Raw genomic sequence first — 20,520 nt, 5'->3', positions numbered from 1 at the left:
ATCTAAGGTGTGGGAGGCAAAGGGACTATGCCAGGCTCTTTTCAGCAGTGCATGGTGACAGGACAAGGGAAAACAGCCACAAACTGTAGTATAGGAAGTTCTGCACAAATGTGCATAAGAACTTCACAGTGAGGGTGACGCAGCAGTGGAACAGGCTGCCCAGAGAGGTTGTGGAGTCTCCTTCTCTGGAGACATTCAAGACCCACCTGGATGCCTACCTGTGCAGCCTGCTGTAGGGAGCCTGCTTTGCAGAGGGGTTGGACTCGATGATCTCTAGAGGTCCCTTTCAGCCCCTACAATTCTGCAATTCTGTGTGTATCTGCATATTAAGGCACTGTCTTGTAGATGCATAACACATCATTAGATATCATCACATCCTTCCACCTCTCATACAGAATTCTCTTGCAGTGCACCAACAGAGCAAACTGTGCTGTTGTTAACAATTAAGTCTTCTGCTCATTGTTTTGCTCTTGTCTTGATTAGGAACTTGATTAGGTTATGCAGTCCAAGTTGAGAAAGTCAAGTATTTGGTCCTTGCAGACCATCAGTTTTATCCCACTGCAGTTACTAGCAATGAACTCTTTGCTCTGAAACTATAGTTGTTCATGGACATTGTTCTTTGAACACTTTCATGGCCATGCTAAGATGTGGCTGTTCTGTGTTTATCTCTGAGATAGGGAGAAAGAAGAAGGCACAATTCTTTAAGCCTGTGATCTCAAGGACTAGTCAGTGTCTGCCGTGTATCACAGGTACTCTCCAGTTGTAAAATACACTTGTAACAAATTGCTCTCAGCTTCCTGGAACATCACTAAAGGATCAGTTGCTGGGCATGAGCTTCACCAGCATGAAGATATTACGTTTTAAGGCACATTGAACTGAAATCCTCACTGGGGTAAGAGAAGGCTTTAGGTGTCTGTTATTGACACTGTCTTCTGGATTTTAGAAACCAGAAATACAAACAGCTGTCTTGTGGGTAAGCAAGAGGAAAATAACAAATCTGTGCTCTTTATGATTTATTCATGCTTTTTCTTCCGTGGAAGAGCTGGCTTAAGCCCAGAACCTATGGATACTCTTCAGATTGCAAAAATGAAACCGTTTTGAAAGTCTGCTCCAGCTTGCCAGAGTCTTGACCTGCTTTGCTAGGAAGGGCATGTCAGCAAAGTGACTGCAGTGGATTGAAGCTCTCTGCCTAGATCTTGATCATCCTTTTTTTCAGAAATACACAGCAGACATCCCTCCAAGTGCTAGTGTATTTTGTCTCTTCAGCAGCATCTCCAGGTGCAGGTGGTCTGCATCTTGCTCAATTCACTGGTACTCAGATCCCAAATACAGAAACTCAAAGCCTGCAACCTCTACAGAGGTAGCAAAGGGAACCTGCACTGTTGTCTGCCTCCTGCTTGAAGATATTTCAGGATAATTGCTGAGCCAAGATCATACTCTCTTATGGTCTTTCTTTACAGACAGAAAATTTTAGATGCCGAGATACATAAGGCTGCCAACACTTGTCACATTTTACACACAGGTTTTATCAGTTCAAGATCTTGATCTCCTTTCCCGCTGTGTTAGTTACAGCATGACCGTATAAATCTCCATAAGCCTAAAAGGTGATTGATGTTAAACACCTCATGAGCAGTGGCAGAGATCATGTAAACTTAACTAAACATATAGATAAAAACATACAGACATTAATACGTGAAACGTAAGGATGAATTAATGTTTTGTCCTCAGGTGATTAATGTTAAATATACAGATAAGTCAGTCTCTTAGCAGTAAACTGAAAAATGTGTTTTGCTTTGCTACTGATCTGCAGTAATCATTCTTGCTAGCATAAGTAGAATGGCAGAGAACGGCTTGCCAGCAGCTCTTAGGAGAAGTTTTTGGGGGTGTCAGCTGATGAAAGAGTCAACATGAGCCGGCAGCGTGTGCTTGCAGCACTCAAGGCCAACCATATCCTGGGCTGCATCAAGAGAGTGTGACCAGCATGTCAAGGGAGGGGATTCTACCCCTTTACTCTGCTCTTGTGAGACCCCACCTGGAGAACTGTGTCCAGTTCTGGAGCCCCCAGCACAAGAAGGACATGGAGCTGTTGGATCGGGTCCAGAGGAGGGCCACAAAGATGATCAGAGGTCTGGAGCACCTCCCCTAGGAGGACAGGCTGAGAGAACTGGGGCTCTTCAGCCTGGGGAAGAGAAGGCTCCAAGGACACCTTGTAGTGGCATTTCATTACCTGAAGGGGGCCTAGAGGAGAGCTGGGGAGGGACTTTCTGGGAGATCACGTAGCAATGGGATGAGGGGAAAAGGCTTTTAACTGGAAGAGGGTTGATTTAGACTAGATGTCAGGAAGAGATTCTTCACTGTGAGGGTGGTGAGACACTGGAACAGGTTGTCCAGAGAGACTGTGGGTACCCCCTCCCTGGAAGCGTTCAAGGCCAGGCTGGATGGGGCTGTGAGCAACCTGGCCTAGAGGGAGGTGTCCCTGTCTGTAGCAGGGGGTTGGAACTAGATGTTCTTAAAGGTCCCTTCCAACCCAAACCATGCTGTGATAAGTACATTTAGTCTTACTGTAGGTTTCTAAAGTTGTGCTAGAAATAACAAAAAATCCTGAAAATACTGCTTTCAGTTAAATTGTCCTTGCATAATAAAAGCAGTGTAGGAATTTGAACAGCTTTTCAGCTTTAGATGTGAGGTGAAAGGAAAGGAAGAAGTGTGAGCTGTATCTATTGTGTGTCTGGGAAGTGAAATGGAGATAAATACTATTCATGCATAGACAAACAGGAATTCTATTGATTTGTATGGAAAGCAGATACCTTAAATGTACTTTCTGGTTTTGGTTTTGCTCTTCTTCAAGATTTTCACTTATGAAAATAAAGGTCTATTGACTGTTTTCTTTTTCATTAAATAAATGGCTTCAAGGAAGAGAAATGAAGCAAAAACAATCTTTGCTTTATTTTCCATTCAGTTCTGTGATTTCAGTTCGGCATTAAACAGAATAGCAGAAAATGCTTATATGCAGTTTACAAGACCCCTGGAAGAGTTCAAACAGCTGAAACTGTTCCAGTGTAGAAATACTCTTTACATAATAAATAGAAGTTTTTTGATGACTCCTGTTCTGATATTGCCCATAACTAATTGAGTCTGAGGTGTTTCTGCTAGAGGTAATATTCAAGGCTGTCAAAAATATTTATTATTCCAAGCAGTGATGAGTGGTGATTGGATGAAGGAGGATGAGTGAGGAAAAGAAGGAGAGTGCATTAACCCTGTGAAAGATCTTTTAAAGAGGAACTTTTACTCTAGTAAATTAGAGTGCTTCCCTTTCACAGCTGAATTTGGTAATGCAGCAAATGGACATACTTTTGGCCAGGTATGTCATAAAATATTCCTTTCATTTGTTATGTTAGAAGAGTTATTGTCCTGCAGAGCATTTGATTTTTGTGGTTGTATTTTCATTAAAAACTTTGACTACTGCATTCATCTTGCAAAAGTATTTTGTTAAGCTCAGGTTAATGCAACTTTTGAAATTGATTCTGTAACTATCCTTTCCTGTTGGCATTACAATAATGTTATGTTGCTTAGCTTTGTGATGCTTTATAAGAAGAATGCTCCACTGACTTTCCAGATCCATTTTCAGAATCAAGAGTGATAAATATTCTCTTGATTTCCAGGTACCAGATACACCCTTAGGCATTTGAAGAGAGAGCTCTTTCGCATTTACGACCTATTGGAAGAGTCCATTTACATCATTTGGGCATCTTTGTATGGCTGTAGTAGGTTTTCAGTACCTTGTAAATCCAAGGGTTGTTGGCCTGTGCTTTAAGAGTGAAGTTAGTCTTATCAGGACATACGCAATCAAAATTCTCAAATTCACCCGGCTGCCCCTGTCTGAGCAGGGAAAGGGATCAGTGGCAGCTGGGACAAAGTTCCTTGGGCTGCAGCTGTGGACTTCTGAAGAGCAGCTCTGGCTTAGCACCCTGATCTTTGAGAATGCTTATGTGTGCTGGGAGGGGTCGACTGCTTCCTTTTCTGCCTCTGATGGATCCGTTCAACTTTACAGCTCCTGTAACAGCTGTAAAAGCCTAGTAGTAAAACCTCCTGTCCTGTTATCCCCGGATACAATGTTATAAAGGCACAGTTTAGTTGAGAGCAGTTCTAGAAGCCTCTTGCTTGTCAGGATCTTGATTTCTCTCCCGGATGCTGGGCTTGGCTGGAGGCAGCACTGCTGCAAGGCAGGGTTAACTCCAGCAATGTCAGGGTCCTGGGCTCCATTCCTGCTTTTACCTGAGCTTCTAGAACAGAACTCTGACTTCCATGAAGCTTCCATTGCATGCTGCTGGTAACTTGTCTTTTCCAGTCTCATGGGAGAGCTGCATTTTACTGGAGGGGTAAAATAACTTCTCTAAAACTTCTAAATCTTTCTGAACAGCTGTCTGTATACGCTGAAGATACCCTTGTGCACGTAATAGATTCCTTAGTCAGTGCAGATGTCAGAGGGTCAGAACATGGCATGCTCTGGGAGAGCTGTTAGTACTGAGTGTTTCTCTTAGTGGCCCTCTGGAAGGGATTAAGCACAGCAGCCATCTGGAGAACAAACATTGCTTTTGTGATATTAACTATGCCAACCTTTCAGATCTTTGAATTTCTTGTTGATGTTGTGCTGTGGGTTTTGTTTTTCAGTTAAGGCCATAACATGTCCTTGGGACAGCGGGCTGTTTTGTCTGGTTCTCTGTACATCTCCCAAGACCAGACTGCTTTCTTCTAATAGTGTTTCACATTGCTGCTTGTTGCTGCAGCAGTGAGCCTAAGAGGGGCCCTTAGGACAGCATGTTATTTCCAATGTTCTTATAAAATAAATGGGGGAGGAGGATGTTTACTTTCTGAAAATGCCAGAAGTAAATAACGAAAATAAAAACCGTGCTGGCAGTGCTGTACTCAGCATGGGATGCTGAGTCATTACCCAGAAATTGTCAGGCCATGCAAGTGCCCTAGGGACGAAGCTATCAGCAAGTGTGTGCCAGCTGAGGAGGCAAGGTTTTCCCCTATGCCTTACTCAGACTCTGGTGTTAGTCCATTCTTTTTTCTTGCATTGACTCAGGAGATTACCAAACTCTCTGTTCCCACTCACCTGTTATAATGCCAAGTAGGTCGACATTTTCTGCATTTTCTGTCCTAGAAGTGGCTTCCTATTGCTAACTAGTAACATAGCACTGCTAAGGCAGAAAGAGCTGTATATTATTCTAATGGATTTCCAAGCTTGTGAATATATTAAGGTCCTATAAAGTTGTCTAAATGCGGAGTTCCAGCAAATCTCATTTTGTTTCAGTGGTGAAGGTGGGTGTTCCAGGACAGATGATTGTATTTGATGAGTTACAGAGTCACACAAACATGATTCTGCTGCTTTTAAGGCACTCAATTTCCTTATCACCTTGTAGACATACAGATCTATCCGGCTGGGTTTATTGGTCTGATTTTTGGCTGGGGCAAGGCTGGCCTTGCTTGGTACAGGCAGCAGAGGAACATTCTGTTCTCCAGTGCTGCACTTCTCTTCTGCTCCTCTGCAGCAGCAGAATCAAAAGTATAAAGTGACAAGTCAGGTTCAGAAGAGGTCAGGTTATAGGCAGGAACCAGCCACTGTCAGCTTGCCTAAAATGCAAGTTACCTGGCTTACGCAGCCCAAGGATTCAGGACCCTCTGTCCTCTGATTTGAGGGACAGTCAGTTCAAGTGTCCTCCACCTGTTCAGGTGTTGCATACCTAGGTATTTGCATGCTTCTAAGAAGAGTATTCTCATGAAGTTATTGGTAAATGGCAGAATTTAATACTTTCATCCATTTGTTCATGTACAGCAGCAGGGAGTGCTGCTGGATGTTCAAGTAGGGTAACACCTCAAGCAGTTCTTTGGTCTTTGCTCTTTTCCCCTTGAACATAAGCACCTTTTGTTAGTGGCTGCCACCACTAACACTAACACTAACACTAACACCACACTAAGGTGCTGCACCACTTAAAAAAATAAATGACACCATTTTGCCTAGAAAACCATGTAATCTTTAGTATATGTTCCTTTGTTTTGTTCTCTCTCATATGAGAGCAGAAAGTGGGGCTGGATTGGGACGATGTAGGTGCATGGTAGTCTAGTTTATTGCTAACTTTTTGCAGCTGTCAGCTTATTTCGTGGGGAACAAAGTTCTGCAAAACCAACATTGTTTTCATTGGCACTGGAGACAGACGCTTCCTTGAGTAACATGCTGAGATAACACTAAACATCTGCGTGGATCAGGATAGGTGTTTTGAAGTGAAGTTTCCAGCAATTGCTGAGGACATCTTTCGCAAATTTTTGTACTAGGGACAGGAGAACACCAAGGGAGCAAGAGGAGAAGAGTTTGGTTCAGACACCTTCTCCAGGTCATCAGTTTTTGAGAATACTGCTTTCTCACTCATAAAACTGAAAAAATTCTTACTTTCCCAGGTAGGCACATTTTTAAGCAGGGTTTACAGTAGTATGTTATCAGTCTTTTTGCCAGTGGAGAGAAGTCTTCTTCTCCCACATGTATGTTTTTTAAAAAGAATGATACATGGCTGTGACCTGTTAAAAGATTTTGAACTGTGCAGTGCTGTTCTGTGCACAGTTACCACAGGGCTTACTATCTTTCCTTGAGTAAAGCGCATCTTCAAACCACACAAACACAGAAGGTCAAAAGTGCACCTGAGTCTGGCGTCACAGAAGATGTAGCTGGGTTTTAAACCAGTAGGCCGTTAACTTGCTAGTGGTCACTGCACAAGCATTTTTTGCAGATAGCAGTAATAATATGGTTTTGTAGAGTGAGTTTCATGGGAGGTGGGCCTTGACATTGCCTGCTGCTACCATGTATGTGAAGTACTCAAAGAAATGAGATCATAGGTCAGCAGCACCAGTACGGTGTTCAGTGTCTGGTGGTAAGGAATTAGATCTTGAAGTGCAGTCAGGTACAGGAGCAGATCAGCTGGCATCAAATTAAGAAAGACAGCTTATGGAATAAAGTCAGTGAAGAGCTGTGAAAGTAAGACTGGGGAAAGTCTGTTCCACTGGAAAACAGTGTTAAAACTTGTTAAACACATTGAGTGAATTGGGTTTTTGAAGTTTTACAGAGTCCTGCTTATGTTAAGTCCAGCCTTTTCTAGCAGGTAAAGAGAATCATTGAAAGATTTAGGTTAGAAAGACCTGTAAGATGATCAGGTCGAACCATCCTCCGAACACTACAGGTTTGCTGCTAAACCTTGTCCTTAAAATCTTATCCATTTGTCTGTTGAGTACTTGCAGGGATAGGGACTCCACAACTTCCTGGGCCAAACCAGCCTCTCTGTGAAGAAATACCGCCTGATATCCAACCTACAGCAGCCCTAGTGCAATTTGTGGCCATTTCCTTGTGTCCTACCATTTGTCACCTGAGAAAAGAGACCGGCTCCTCCTCACTGCAACCTCCTTTCAGGTGGTTGTAGGTGATGAGGTCTCCCTTAGCCTCTTTTTCTCCAGACTAACCAACCCCCATTCCCTCAGTCGCCCCTCGTAACTTTTGTTTTCTAGTCCCTTCATCAGCTTTATTGCTTGTCACTGAACATGTTCCACCAACTCAAATCCTTCTTGTAGTGAGGGCCCCAGAACTGGACACAGTGTTAGAGTTGTGGTCTCACCAGGTCCAAGAGCAGAGGGATGATCACCTCTGGGCTGGTCCTGCTGGGCACAGTACATCTGATGCAGGCCAGGATGCAGTAGACCTTGGCTTCCTGGGCATACTGCTGGCTCAGGTTACTCCAGCTGTCGACTAACACCCCCAGATCCTTTTCTGCCGTGCAGCTTTCCGACCACCCCTTCACAGACCTGTACTGCTGCATGGGGCTGTTTTGACACAGGTGTAGAAGCTGGCATTTAGCCTTGTTGGATGAAGCAGGAGAGCTTTGGACATGTAGGGAGGTGTGAACAAGGAGGAGGTGGTGGCTGTCCAGTGCTGTTCTGGTGCGTGCCAGTGCTGCTGTGCTGCAGGAGGAGGCTGTCATTAGCAGTATTTGCTGCTGTCCATGCTATACTTACCGTTCCCCTACTGAATTGTTTCTCAGTTGCATGTGCAGCCCTGAAGTAAAGGAGCTTGCATGGTGTGACTGGGATGTTTGAGAGCGTTTGTGTAACATGGTGCTTACCTAGGACATAATCAGGATCTCTGGGGTTTGGAACTCCAAGTTAACCAAGGGAATCCTTCCCTTACATTCTTCTCATACAGCATACACTGCTCATACACTGAGTCCCAGCCTGCAAGCAGGTCAGGGCTGCCAGTTTGTGTGCCCAGAAGTAATTTTTTTCAGCAAGTAGCAGCTAGCTCAAAAAATCCAATGGCATCTTTGTATTTCTTTGCCTTTTAATAATATAGCTTATTAATTTAATTTGGTGGTTTTACATTCTGTCTCTTTACAGTATCACCTTGCAGGTACTGAGACAGTCAACTTTCTTGTAAATTTTTTTCACTGCAGAAGGAATCCAAAGTTTAAATAAATACTCAGGCATTTTTTTTCCCTTTTTCAGATTTCCAGGAAAGGAATTATTAAACTTGGACTGCATGTTAAAAAGAGCTCAGAGGCGGAAGGCTCAACTAAAGTACTGTTGACTCTTCAGTGAGTCAAGTATCTAAATCTAAGCTAGTCATTTCCCAGGGGTCACTGTTAATGATTGCATTCTGTGCTTGATTTATTTGTAACGGTAAAAGTTGCAGTGGGAAGAAGACATTAGGCCAAATTCTGACCTCAGAGTATAAATCTGGAACCAGTTCACTCTGATTTTTCAAATTTTGATGACATTACTTTAAATTCATTCTGTAACTGAGTTTGGAATCTCTTCCATTGTATTAGATATTTTTTTCTTTGAGACTACATTTCTGCCATCCTTCTCCAGTTCTGAATATGAAGAGCAGCAGATTTGTGATAGCAGCCATGTCTCCCTGTTCATTTAAGAGCCCAAGTAAGTGAGATAGAGAGAGGTTCACAAAGCTGGGGAAGTGCTGCAATGACAAATGATACACGGCAACTTTATGTGCTCCCAGGCTGTTCTGCACTGGTTATTTCTGTGTCTTGTTTGCACATCCTCAAATTGAGTGTCACACATAAAAAGCTGTCAAGTGGAAGCCCTCACCTGCAGCAGAAGCCGTGCTCTATGCTTTTTGCTCCTGCTGCTTGTGACTGTTCAGTGGGAACATGGGCTGCAAAGAAGCGAAGGATTTGTCCACCCTTGCCAGCTAGATGTATCAGGCTTGTTTAAGTTAGTTAATATAAAAATATGTATTTCTTCATTACAGTAATGTTCTTCATTAACAATTGTTTTGTCACCCTGTAGAAGATGAAACTAATTGTTCTCAGTTATGGGGCATGCCTGTTCAAGACCAGAAAGCACAGTGCCCTCAAGCTTGTGAGAATGTTAATTTAATATCTCCATCTCCTTTCTGCAAATAATGAACATTTTTCTCGTTGAGACCATGAGCCAGGCTTCCATGGGCTGTGGGACTGGTTGGCAGTGAGGTTGTTTTTTTTTTTCTTTTTTTAAAGAAGCAGTAACTACAGTTATCTAGTTCAAATCTGGAAAAATAGGAAATATAAATGAAAAATCAGGACGATGCAACAAAGCAAAGTAGCAAGTAGAGTTATGAGGATGTCACTAAAGTCATTGCACTAGAGCACAATCATAGAAGTAGGTGAATCCTTCAGGTTTTGGTGGCAGCTCCATGATACACAGTGCCATGCAGGATAAGCTTCTAATGACAAGGTTTTTTTGAAGGCATTATTGATGCAACATTGTGGTTGCCTGGAGGTCTACTTGCAAATGTTCCTTGTGCTGCTGCTTTGTAGTCTCTGACTGCATAGTAGTCTAACTTCCAAGGTATTTTGGAATAGTTGTTCTTGGTTGTCTTCATGAGCTTTTCTATTAAACAGAAATCAGAGTGGTACATGTGGCCGAGGAAGGTGAAAACAAAGGCATTTCTCCTTCAGTCTCTCTTCATTATTAAATTTAACATCATGAAAATGTTGGAACTGTTGATTTAAATGGGCAAAAAACAGTATATCACATCTAGGACAAACTCTGCTTATAACAGTATGTGAAACAGCCACCTCAGGATGCAAAGCCATTGATGTTATTGAGGTAGTATGCAGTGCAGTGAAAATTACATTTCTGAATATTCCAGCATTAGCTGTTTCTCTGTTAAACTAGTAAGGGAACAAAGACCAGTACCTATTAGTCTTGATCCATTAAGATGATGAAGTATTTGGCTATCTATGCTGCTACAGTAAACTAAATCTGACCTCATTAAGAATTGCAGCTACCTCTGTCAAACCAGCCTGCTGCATTACAAAAACAAGCTCAAGTATCCCACTACTTTTATGGTTTTGTTGCTCTTCTTTTTTATGTTTTCATAAAAAACATTGAAAATTAAAACGTTTTGTCACTTAAATACATTGGCTGTATTATGTATTTTATGAGGGCTACTCTGAAAGTATTGCCTCCTATTTTATGATGTTGGCCCACAATGTCAGAGGTGGATGTTGCTGGTATGGCAGTAGAGGTAGAACTATCTCACCAGTGTTCCGTTCCATTTTATTGCTGTGCGATAGATGGCAGCAGAGAGGCACTCTAACAGAATGGTGTCTGTCACGAGACACGTAGGGAACAAAGGTATAGAACTGAATTCTTCTGCGCAGGAAAAATGGCACCCACTGACATTCACTGATGCTTGTGAACATTTATGGACACCAAACAGAGGATGCGCACTCAATGAGGGGTGGGTGCTACGTTTCAGCAGTGGCAGCAGTGATAGAGGTCACCTCCGCTGGTGCAGAGTTTTCTGAGTGCAGCATGCAGGCTCTGTTTATCATGGTGAAAATGCAGAGCAAAGGGTGGTGACTGTGCTGAAAAAGAGAATGTTGTAGCTGAGAATTTGCTCTGTTAAAATAGTGTCACTGTAGTCTTTGTAGCTGTTGTAATTTCCGTGGGAATAAACAGGAGGCATTACTTTCAGAGCAACCTTCATAGATGAGACCCTAGACAATTCTTCTTCACTCAGTGCAGCCCAGGCAATACAAAAGGTTGGACACCCTTATGTTACATGATTTTTTGGAGTGGAAAGGAGGCCGAAGAAGTCATCATCTGCATTATAGTTACAAACTACTACTTTACTCCAAAGTCACTGTGTTGGGAGGATGACAAACTGGTGTGACAACTCTACCTTCTCTATTCACAGGTGTTCCCTTTCCAAAGAACTTCCTCCAGATCTGCAAGAAGATACTTTGCCGGCTTTTTCGGGTGTTTGTTCACGTCTACATTCACCATTTTGACCGTATCATCCTCATTGGGGCCGAGGCCCACGTCAATACCTGTTACAAGCATTTTTATTACTTTGTGACAGAGCTCAACCTGATAGACCGCAAAGAACTAGAGCCTTTGGTAAGTGTGAGGTCTGGGAGAAAGCTCTAGGAAATATTCAGCCACCCTTCATTGAGCCTTTTCCACACTTGCTGCATTGGATTTCCTCTGTGGTTGCACACAGGCAGTTTAAAGCAAAGAACCTGACTTCTGTCCAGAGACCTCTTCCATGTACTGCAGCATTTGTGAGGTGCTCAGTAGTCAAAGGATAAAAATGCAGTGTATTTTGTATGGAAGAATACAGGGTGGGAAATGCTGTCATTTTAAAGTAGAAATTCATTTTTCTTTTCCTCCTTCCTGTATTCTACGTTTTATGTGTAATTTTATGCTGTCTTTTTTTCACTTTTTTTCACTAGTTACTAACAGCATGACACTTGTGGCAGTCCATTGAATGCGTGTGAAGGGAACAGGGGTCTATATAAAGGTGAAACGGGATTTTTTTAGAAATCTTTAAGTAGGTGTATTTTAAAATATTGAGTGTGTTAGATCTGGAGCTAATTGAGACAAATGAGGTGAGACAGAGACTCAGACAATTAACAGCATGACAAAACTAAATACTTCCTTTTGGCTGAAGGTAGATCAAAATGAAACTTATTGTTTTCAGAAGTAAGGCTTCAGAAGTGGAAACTTTTTCACTGTTGTCTGCAAATGCAAGTAGAATAGAAGTGTAGGCAGATAAGAAAGACAATTCAAAAGGTATCCTCACCAACCTTAAAAGGGGCTGGGGCAACATTTCTCTGTTGGCCAGAATTTGGAAAGTACTGTATTGTACAGCTTATTTAGAATGACTGGGGTATTTTTTTCCTCCGAGGCACAAGAGCAGCAGAGATTGGCTGACACTTGCAGGTGCCACTCAGTCCAACATGCTCCACTGAAAGCAGTGTCCCCTAGAGCAGCTGCACAGTACCGCATCCACAGGTTTTCAGTTGTTCCACACAAAGGCACATTGCAAGGAGATGTACAGCATGGCTGGTATTAAATATTTCTGGAAGTGGTAGTTCTGTGGGAGCTGGAGCTTTTGCATAGTGGTACATGTGTGTGCTTATGATGATTGAAGCAGAGCCAGTGAATAGAGAAAAGAGGATGGTTTGTTTGTGGCAGTTCACAAGTCCCACTGAAAGATGTGTATGGCACGTATAAGTAACCTGTAATGTTCGTGTCATTCTTTTATAGATAGGAGAACTTAATACACCATCTAGATGTCTGGTAAGGATTAGTAGGTACCCTGCAAAATAGAACTTCTTTGGTAGATCAGGGATTCTGGATTAGTTGTAGCTGTTGATCTCTGAAGCTGTGTCGCAAACAAGATATGAGGTGAGATATCTCGGAGGTAGGAAGAGAGGAGACAGTAAGCCAGCTACAAGATCCTTGCTTGCTTTGGGACACAAAGAATGCAAAAAAAAATTTGATGCCACAGGAAGTGGTTAGCAAAATTCCTGTGCTAAGCAGACAGATGAAGGACTGAGGCCAGAGTGGTGCAGGAGGTGGTCCAAGTCAAGGAGAGTCAAGGAGAGCAGGCTAGGAATGTGCTGCATTGGTTTATGCTTTCCCCTTGCATTCCAGCATTTGCTCCCCTCACAAAATTATCTTTAATTTCAGCACAGGATGCTTTGAAATCTGCTGGGCTGCAGGAGCTTCCAGAAAACTGTTCCACCTTCATGAAAGGCATAGTATCAGCAAGATGACAAAGCCCCACCTGCTTCTTACATCTCCCTGTCCTCAACCTGGGTGGCTGTCAGCAGCATGGAAACAAAGAAAACAAACACATGTATCTGTATTTTTGTTTTCAGCTGGGCAGAGAGGAGGAGAGGAGCTGCCAAACAAAAGCAGACATTACAAATAACCTTGTATTTTATTGTGATAGTTGAGGACAACCTGTGCCCTGCCAGGTTCACCGTGGCAGGAAATGAGCCCACATTATCTCCCTTAATTAGAAAACGGGCCAAGAGCTGATCAAATAAACAGACTGCCACATGCTTTAATAAACAGGAAGGCAACTGATTTATCACCACATCTTCAAAAAGGGAGAATAACTAGGGAAGCAGGCAGTAGATAAATAGTAATATTAGCCTGCTGGCAGGACATTTACCCTTTGTTTAAAATAGATTTTATCAGCATTTGCAGGCTGATGCAACAGTTATTAATCAAATGAGGAAAATGAGTCAAATAGGGTTCCTCCCTCCCATTCATAGCTTTTGTTAACATAGAGTCTATAAATTAAAGTGCTACTTATCTTCTTCCCATCTTCAAGGCTTTGTTAATTTGACGGACCCCTGAGTCTTTCATGGAGAGAGTCGTTTTGTGTGGAAAAAAAGTGGAAGCTGGCACTTACTGATTCTGCAGGTGGTCCTGAAGGAAACAAGGCATGGCCAGTTGGCTAATTTGTGAGAAAATAAGAAGTCTGAGAACACACCTGCCTTTTCCCACAGTTCACAGGCAGAAGAGGCAGTGTGAAGTATGAGAGCTCTCAGAAGATCCTACTGGCATGTCTCTGGGGGAGTTTATCAGAAACTAAATTAAGGTTTGAGTTTAATATGTAGCATCTGTTTTGTACTTGCTTTCTGAGTGAATGATTTTATTCTCCACTGGCACAGTTCACCTCATTTTACTTCTGAGCCTTTGTCAAGCAGTCTAGTTGTGTGATGTCTATTACTTCCATCCCATCTTCACCCTATGTAGATTACCACTTTTACAGGATACTTAAAACACTTAATCTAAACTTGCTTTTTAGTGAGGCTTTTAATACAGCTGGAAAAGCATAGTAGTTTACTGTTCAATTGGCAGTTCAACCATGTCAGGTAATATTTTCTTGGTTTTTTTGCTCAGGCTTGTAAGCAGTAAGCACATCATGAGCCAAATAGTCTTGATTTGGGGAGTTTTGCTTCATTTATGATCAATTAACAAAAACTTTTTATTATTGATGAGGTTAGTGAGAAGTAAAACGACAAAATCATTAAAAAAAAAAAAAAAAACCACGCAGGAGAGAAATGCTTTCAAACTGAGCAAAAGCTTTTCGTCCTCTTTTCATAGTCTCAGCTCACTGTGCTTGTGCTAGCTGTTACACTCAGCCATGGCCAGTCCCTTTGGTGAGGTCAGGGTTTATGCAGGAAGCTAGGGTTGTGTGTGTGATGCTTTATTTCTGCTGCTTCCTACTTGTTTTCCACTACACTAGCCTGTGTTAACCAGGGAACTCAGTCCCTCAGGGTGTCCCTCCTCCAGCATGGTTTGCCCACAGCCCCTTTGGAGGTGTGCCTGTTGAAAGCAGCTGTGACTTGCACAGGGCTGTGCATGGCCTCCCACAACACACGTCATCACAATAGTCCTGTGCTATCAAAACCCTGCTGGTTAGAAAATGTGAGTTATATGCATCCTGTTGGCTGAAGGCTTGCATTCTCTGGATTTCTTGTCTATCAGCAGGTAAACTAATAACTCTCTTTATGAGTTTTCCCCTGTTGAATACAATATCATAAGCCTCAGTTCACTGGTGTTTGTGAAGTGCTCCAATGCCACCAAGTAAGAGTTGAAATAGAACTTAATCCTAGTTCATCTCCTTCCTTTCAGTGTCAAGCTGGATCCTTGATACTGGCATGAGCAAAATAGCTAAAGGAGCAGAAGCCTCCTGTGTTCTTTAACTTGGTGTTCAGTGTCATGGTTTGTTGTGTTATGGGTTGCACTGATGAGAAGTGGGAATGTTCAAGCACTGCACCATTACATTTCACCACTCTGTAGGGTTAATGCTAAGCTAGCAGTCTGTTAGTCTGAGCTATAACCTGCAGATGCAGACTATCATTCCTCTTATCTCAGGGTATGTTAAACATCTTCAGAACTGCTTCGTAGAGCAACTCATCTCTGTTAAAGTGTTCTCAGTGTATGCTGAGAACATATTCCCTCCCCCATTGTGTAAGATGTAGATGTTTGTAGTAAAGGTAAAAGTTGAGTATTTTTTGCTGAGATAGGTCATATCAGCTTCTTTATTTTTAAGGAGTACAAGCTCCTGCATGCAAGGCAATATAATCCCTTTCAAGTACTTTTTGATTTCTTTAGCTCGGCACAGCATAAATCATCATAAATCTGATTTTCCCATAAAAAGAGGTGAGTACCTTCTCTGATATGCATCCCTTTCCATTATTCTCATCTCAGAAAAAAAGGCACTACCTAGCAGGAATAAAGTAGTCCTGCAGGTAGAGTAGCCCGCACATAAAGCAGTCTGTCTTTAGAACATGTCTGCTATCTGTGTCTCAGCTTCAGGTCACAGAAGCAGTTTCCTTTGCTCTGCTGTTCCAAAGCAGCTGAATTTCTCTCTCTGTCCCTGAGTGGAGGGCGTCTTTTCGGGGGCCAGCTTTGGCTTGGTGATTGCAGGGCCGGTATGCTGCTGTGCCCAGGTTTAGCTGGAGCAGGCACTGATCATGGCATGAAACCTGAGAATCAGTGCAGCTCCAGCAGTGTGTCATGTAGGAAAGGAGGGGGACGAAAACAAGCTTCTGAAAAGTGATAAAATTAGTGTCAGGCAGATGTTAAGCCACAGTGTCGTTTTTTTTCCCTGCAAGGAGAGACACAGGGGCAGCTGTATTTCTCTTCTCATCCAGTCATTTTTGATTCAGTGGCCTTAAAGGTTTGTGAATGAATCTCAGTGCAAAGCATTTTGTCAGGTAACAGTGTGATAACAGGTGATGTAACAAAGTCTGCTCCCAACTTCTCAGTGTCAATTTATGTGTGTTGCAGTTACACTGATTTGTTTCTTAAGTATGCTTTTTAGGTGGCCTGCTGTTTTAGTATGCTGGTACTTTTCAGAGTTAGATTAAATTAAAAAGGACACCCAAAAACATGATGAGATTTCAGTCTTAAAGATCGGAATAAGATCTGAGTGGGTGTAATTCCTTTGAGGAACAAGGTTTGTGAGATGCATTTGTAATTTTTCCTTGTGGGAAGTGTGGACCTACCACTTTTCCTCACTACTGAACATTACTGATCAGCCTAACTTTAAGCTGTATTTCTGAAGAGGAGATAGGGCAAAAGAAAAAAAGAAATCATGGAATTATGGAATAGCTTGGGTTGGAAGGGACCTTAATGATTTGCTAGTTCTGATGCCCTGCCATCACTACAGGTATTTAATCTTCTTGCTCTGCAAGTTTGAGCAAGGTCAGAGACCTGCAAATTTATGCAGAGCTTGTGTGCTCAGTATGTACTGTGAAACTTGCATTCTAATAAAAAACCTAGGTGGCAAAAATATGTACGCTTCATCTCTCCTTGGCTGCATGGTTGCAGAGCTGTAGCTAGGTCAGGAGTTTATATCATGCCAAATCGCAGTGGGAAGCGATGAGCTAGGGGCACCCTGCCTGACAAATATGAAGGAAGGGTTCGTGTGATTTGAGTAAGCTTGCTTCTTTCACATGTACTAGTTATCAAATTCTTCTGTTGGCCAGATAGGTAGAGATACCAGAGTATGTCCTTTTTGTATGTTTTCCTTTTTAACCAACATAGTATCCTCTCACTAAGCGAAGAGTACCTCCTCCTCTCTTTCAGAAATATCCAGAAGTACATTGCAAACTAGCCAGATTCCTGCAGATGCCTACATGACTTTAGAAACTATTGACTGCAGTGAAATTCCCTCTGAGTACCGGAGGGAAAAACAGAAGAATTTGGCCACCTACTTCACTTATTCTCTAAAAGTTCTTTTTTATAATTCCCGTCCCTTGGAAACTTTGGTTTTTCTCTCAGAAGTTATTTTCTGTACATTTTTTTTAATGAGAACAGAAAGTATTAATTACTCTTGGACAGAGAAGAACAGAGAAGGGTGTTATTAGGGTGTTATTTGAGCATATCATTACAGTAACCCTTAAAATACTGATTTCATTTTGATGCAGAGATGATCAGCCGTGGTGGCAAGTAGGTAGCTTGAGTTTTGGAAGTGGTAGCAATCAGTGGAGCTGCATGCATAGAAATGGAGAAGCTGGTAATTGCCACTATGGGGATGGAGTTCATTTGCAGAATAACAAAGATAGTAAGGACTTCTCTCCTTATTCTTCATAATGTTGTCAGTGTAAAAGCTTCCGTTGACCTCATGGCATGATTGGCTTCTGATAATATATTCATCTAGTATTAGGAGTTGCTTAAAAGTAAGCATTTAAATTTGTTTTATTTTTATACAAAACTTTCAGAATGGAATTTGTAGTGTATGTCCAGGCAGTCTAGCAGGTAAAGAGATGAGTGTTTAATACATCACTGTAAGTTCTAAATTGTGTTCCAGGATTGTTGTTTTTGTGTTTTTCTTTTTTTTCCCCTAGCAAGCTGTATTATATATAAATTGCAAAAACCAGTCTGAGTGACAAAAGATTTCAAAGCTTAAACACATTCAGGAAATCGCACAGTGAGATTTATATAATGATCATAACTCTGCCTTCCTATATTTTATGGTTCAGAGCTGCTTTGCTGCACGAATTACACTGACATGAATGTGGGACACTTTATTTTCCGTTAGTGTCTCCTTCCTCGTATCAGAGCCAGCCATTACATTATCATTCTGAGACCCAGGGTCTGAACACCAGCTCAACCAAACCCAGTGGTTTTGCCCAGTTTCTGGAGCAGTTGCACACAACCCAGTATCCACACAAGGCACATGGTAGAAATGCTTGCAGCAGCTGCTTATGCTGCTTCTCCAGACACCTGCGGAGGGTATCACACAGGATGCAGGGTACCACCTCAAGAAGTCTGCATTTCCTGCTGGGTTTCTCCATGCACATTGTTTCAGGATGAACTAATGAGAAGTCCTCTGGGCAAGTGGTATTCAGATGAGCGCTGAGAGTTCCTCTTGTTCTGTTTTTGCTTTGCCAGCAGTACAGCGAGGCTCAAGTATCACTCCCCAGCTCTGTCACTGCTGTGCATGAGGCCCACGTAGCTGCTGTTAGACATCCAGTTTACTACAAACAGTACATATTTTCACAACATAATTAGAAGTTTTGCTGCCTCTTTGTTTATACCGCAAAATATGTTTATTCATTAGGCAGTTCTCTGCCAGAAATGCCACAGACACTGAACAAATACTGTAAACATGGCCCATCTGGTGTTAGCTCCATCCAGAGCTTATGGTGGAAAAATCTGCAGTATCAGGCTTAACAAAACATAGAAAACTTCTGGCATTTTGGCAAAAGTACTCTCAGATGAAAGATGGCTGAGTCAAACAGTTTGATTAAATGAGACTTCTACTTCAGATGAATTTTTCAAGCATAAATTCTTAAACATCAGCATACTTTTCTTAATTCACTTTTTTTTTTCAAATTATTGATTTTTCTGCTTAGCTAGTTTTTTATATTCATGGTGAAAATTGGAATTTGAACTTTTCCTGCTCATTTTCTCAGTTTGTACATCAGTCTTCGTGAAAGCAGCAATGGTAGCCATAAATCAAGAGACTGTGAAATGAGCTATTTCAATCTCAGAAATATAAATGGTCTGCCTGTCAGGAGAAAACAGTCTGAGCTTGAAAGCAGAGAACTAATTTCATTAAAGTCACTGTGTTCTTGTTATAACTATCCCTTATAGCTACCCAATTTTATTTTTATATTGCTGCTCGTTACCAGTGAAGGATAGACTTTCAGTTCTGGACTGGGCTGCACAGGGAGGTGGTGGAGTCACTGTCTCTGGAGATGTTCAAGAAATGCTTAGATGTTGTACTAAGAGACATGGTTTAGTGGGGAAATATTTGTGGTAGGTGGATGGTTGGACTGGTTGGTCTTGGAGGTCTTTTCCAGCCTTGGTGATTCCTCTTTTACAGCACTTAGAAGAGCAAGATAACAATAATATTAGCACATTGTTCAAAAGGTATCTTTGACTTTTCATTCTTCCAGACTATCTGGTGTGTACTGTATGCTATCCAGATGGCATAAGCCATTCTCTAATTAATCTGTCATTAACAGTTTCTGATTCTAAAATGGATCAGTGAAGCTTCTGTGCATAAAAACCACTTTGTAGAAAAATGTCTTGAATAGTATTGTGTGTCAGCAGATTTACAGCAGATTTAGAGCAAATGCCCAGTATGCATGGGTATAGGTGCATGGGAGGTAGACGGACTTACTGCTTGCCTGGGTATTATCCAAAAATAAATGCTAGCTAAGTCAGCTTTAAAGTAAACATTAGTTTCTCTTTTTCTTTCTCCCTCCAGTTGTTTGCTTAATTAAGAGTCCTCATTCAGGAAAGGTTTGTCACTGCTGCTAACTAGCCACCAGTACTTTTTTCCTCAAAAACTATAAAATAAAGAAACCAAGCATTCATTGCTGCCAATCCAATTTTTATTCAGCTAAAAGATATGGTGATAATATGCAGCAGAATTTCTTTTTTCCGTTATAGTGAGAATTCTGGGACACAATGCTGCTAAAGAATAGAATTCTTAACTTTGATGCTCAAAAAAAAAAGCTATGTCATAAGATGCACTACAGTGCCAGAGATTTTGAGTAGATTGTTTCTGGTGTGTGTGTTTTTAGTGACTATTTTTATCGCATCATCTGCTTTGCTTGCACCGCGTCCAAATGTGCAGTGCCAAAACGGGGAGGCCAAAGGACTTTTCCTATTGAGAATTTTCTGCGTGCCACTGATTTACAGAGGCTTGGGGGTGGTTCTCTTTGGTGCTTTAGGTTAACCGTTGTACTGTTCTGTACTTTAATGCAATTCTCTCTTTTATGAGTGCATATATGTTTCTGTTGCTTTGCGAGTACACCGCATGAATCCTGTTTTAAAGTTTAGCTAGCGAATGTAAATTATAGCCTGGCGAATAAAAATAGCTTTTCCAAATTAATCCACATTTCATGGTTTGTAATAAACAACAACACATTTGTACTTCAAAGAGATTATTAATGCCAGATTGAAAGAGTTATGGTTAGCAGTGCAGAATAGAGTGAGAAGAGGAAACTTTGAAGGAGCTCAGTCCTCCAAGTGTATTCAGTTCTGCTAAACATTAGAGGAGAAAATAACTACAAATAGCATCCCTTTGATAGCTTTGCAGTTCGTTCATTTTGTGTTATAGGGAATTGCTACAACGTTTCAGTAGTAGAAAAGGACTGCCAGTCAAAAAAAATCCTTTTCATAATTTTTTAATAAATGTAA

General features: G+C 41.7%; 1 protein-coding gene across 7 annotated transcripts in view; it reads left to right on the top strand.

The window, feature by feature from the left end:
• MOB3B (MOB kinase activator 3B) overlaps nucleotides 1-20,520 on the top strand; it is a 92,860-nt gene that overhangs the window by 61,594 nt on the left and 10,746 nt on the right. For all 7 annotated transcript variants that reach the window (XM_021380695.1, XM_021380701.1, XM_021380699.1 and 4 more), the window contains one exon: nucleotides 11,246-11,448. In XM_021380695.1, coding sequence (XP_021236370.1) covers nucleotides 11,246-11,448 — 203 coding nt within the window. The remainder of the gene's footprint in view (nucleotides 1-11,245; nucleotides 11,449-20,520) is intronic.

Source organism: Numida meleagris, chromosome Z (genome assembly GCF_002078875.1).
Source record: "Numida meleagris isolate 19003 breed g44 Domestic line chromosome Z, NumMel1.0, whole genome shotgun sequence".
Taxonomy (NCBI): Eukaryota; Metazoa; Chordata; class Aves; order Galliformes; family Numididae; genus Numida; species Numida meleagris.
Note: the sequence above shows the minus strand (reverse complement) of the source record. Positions and strands in the feature narration are given on the sequence as shown.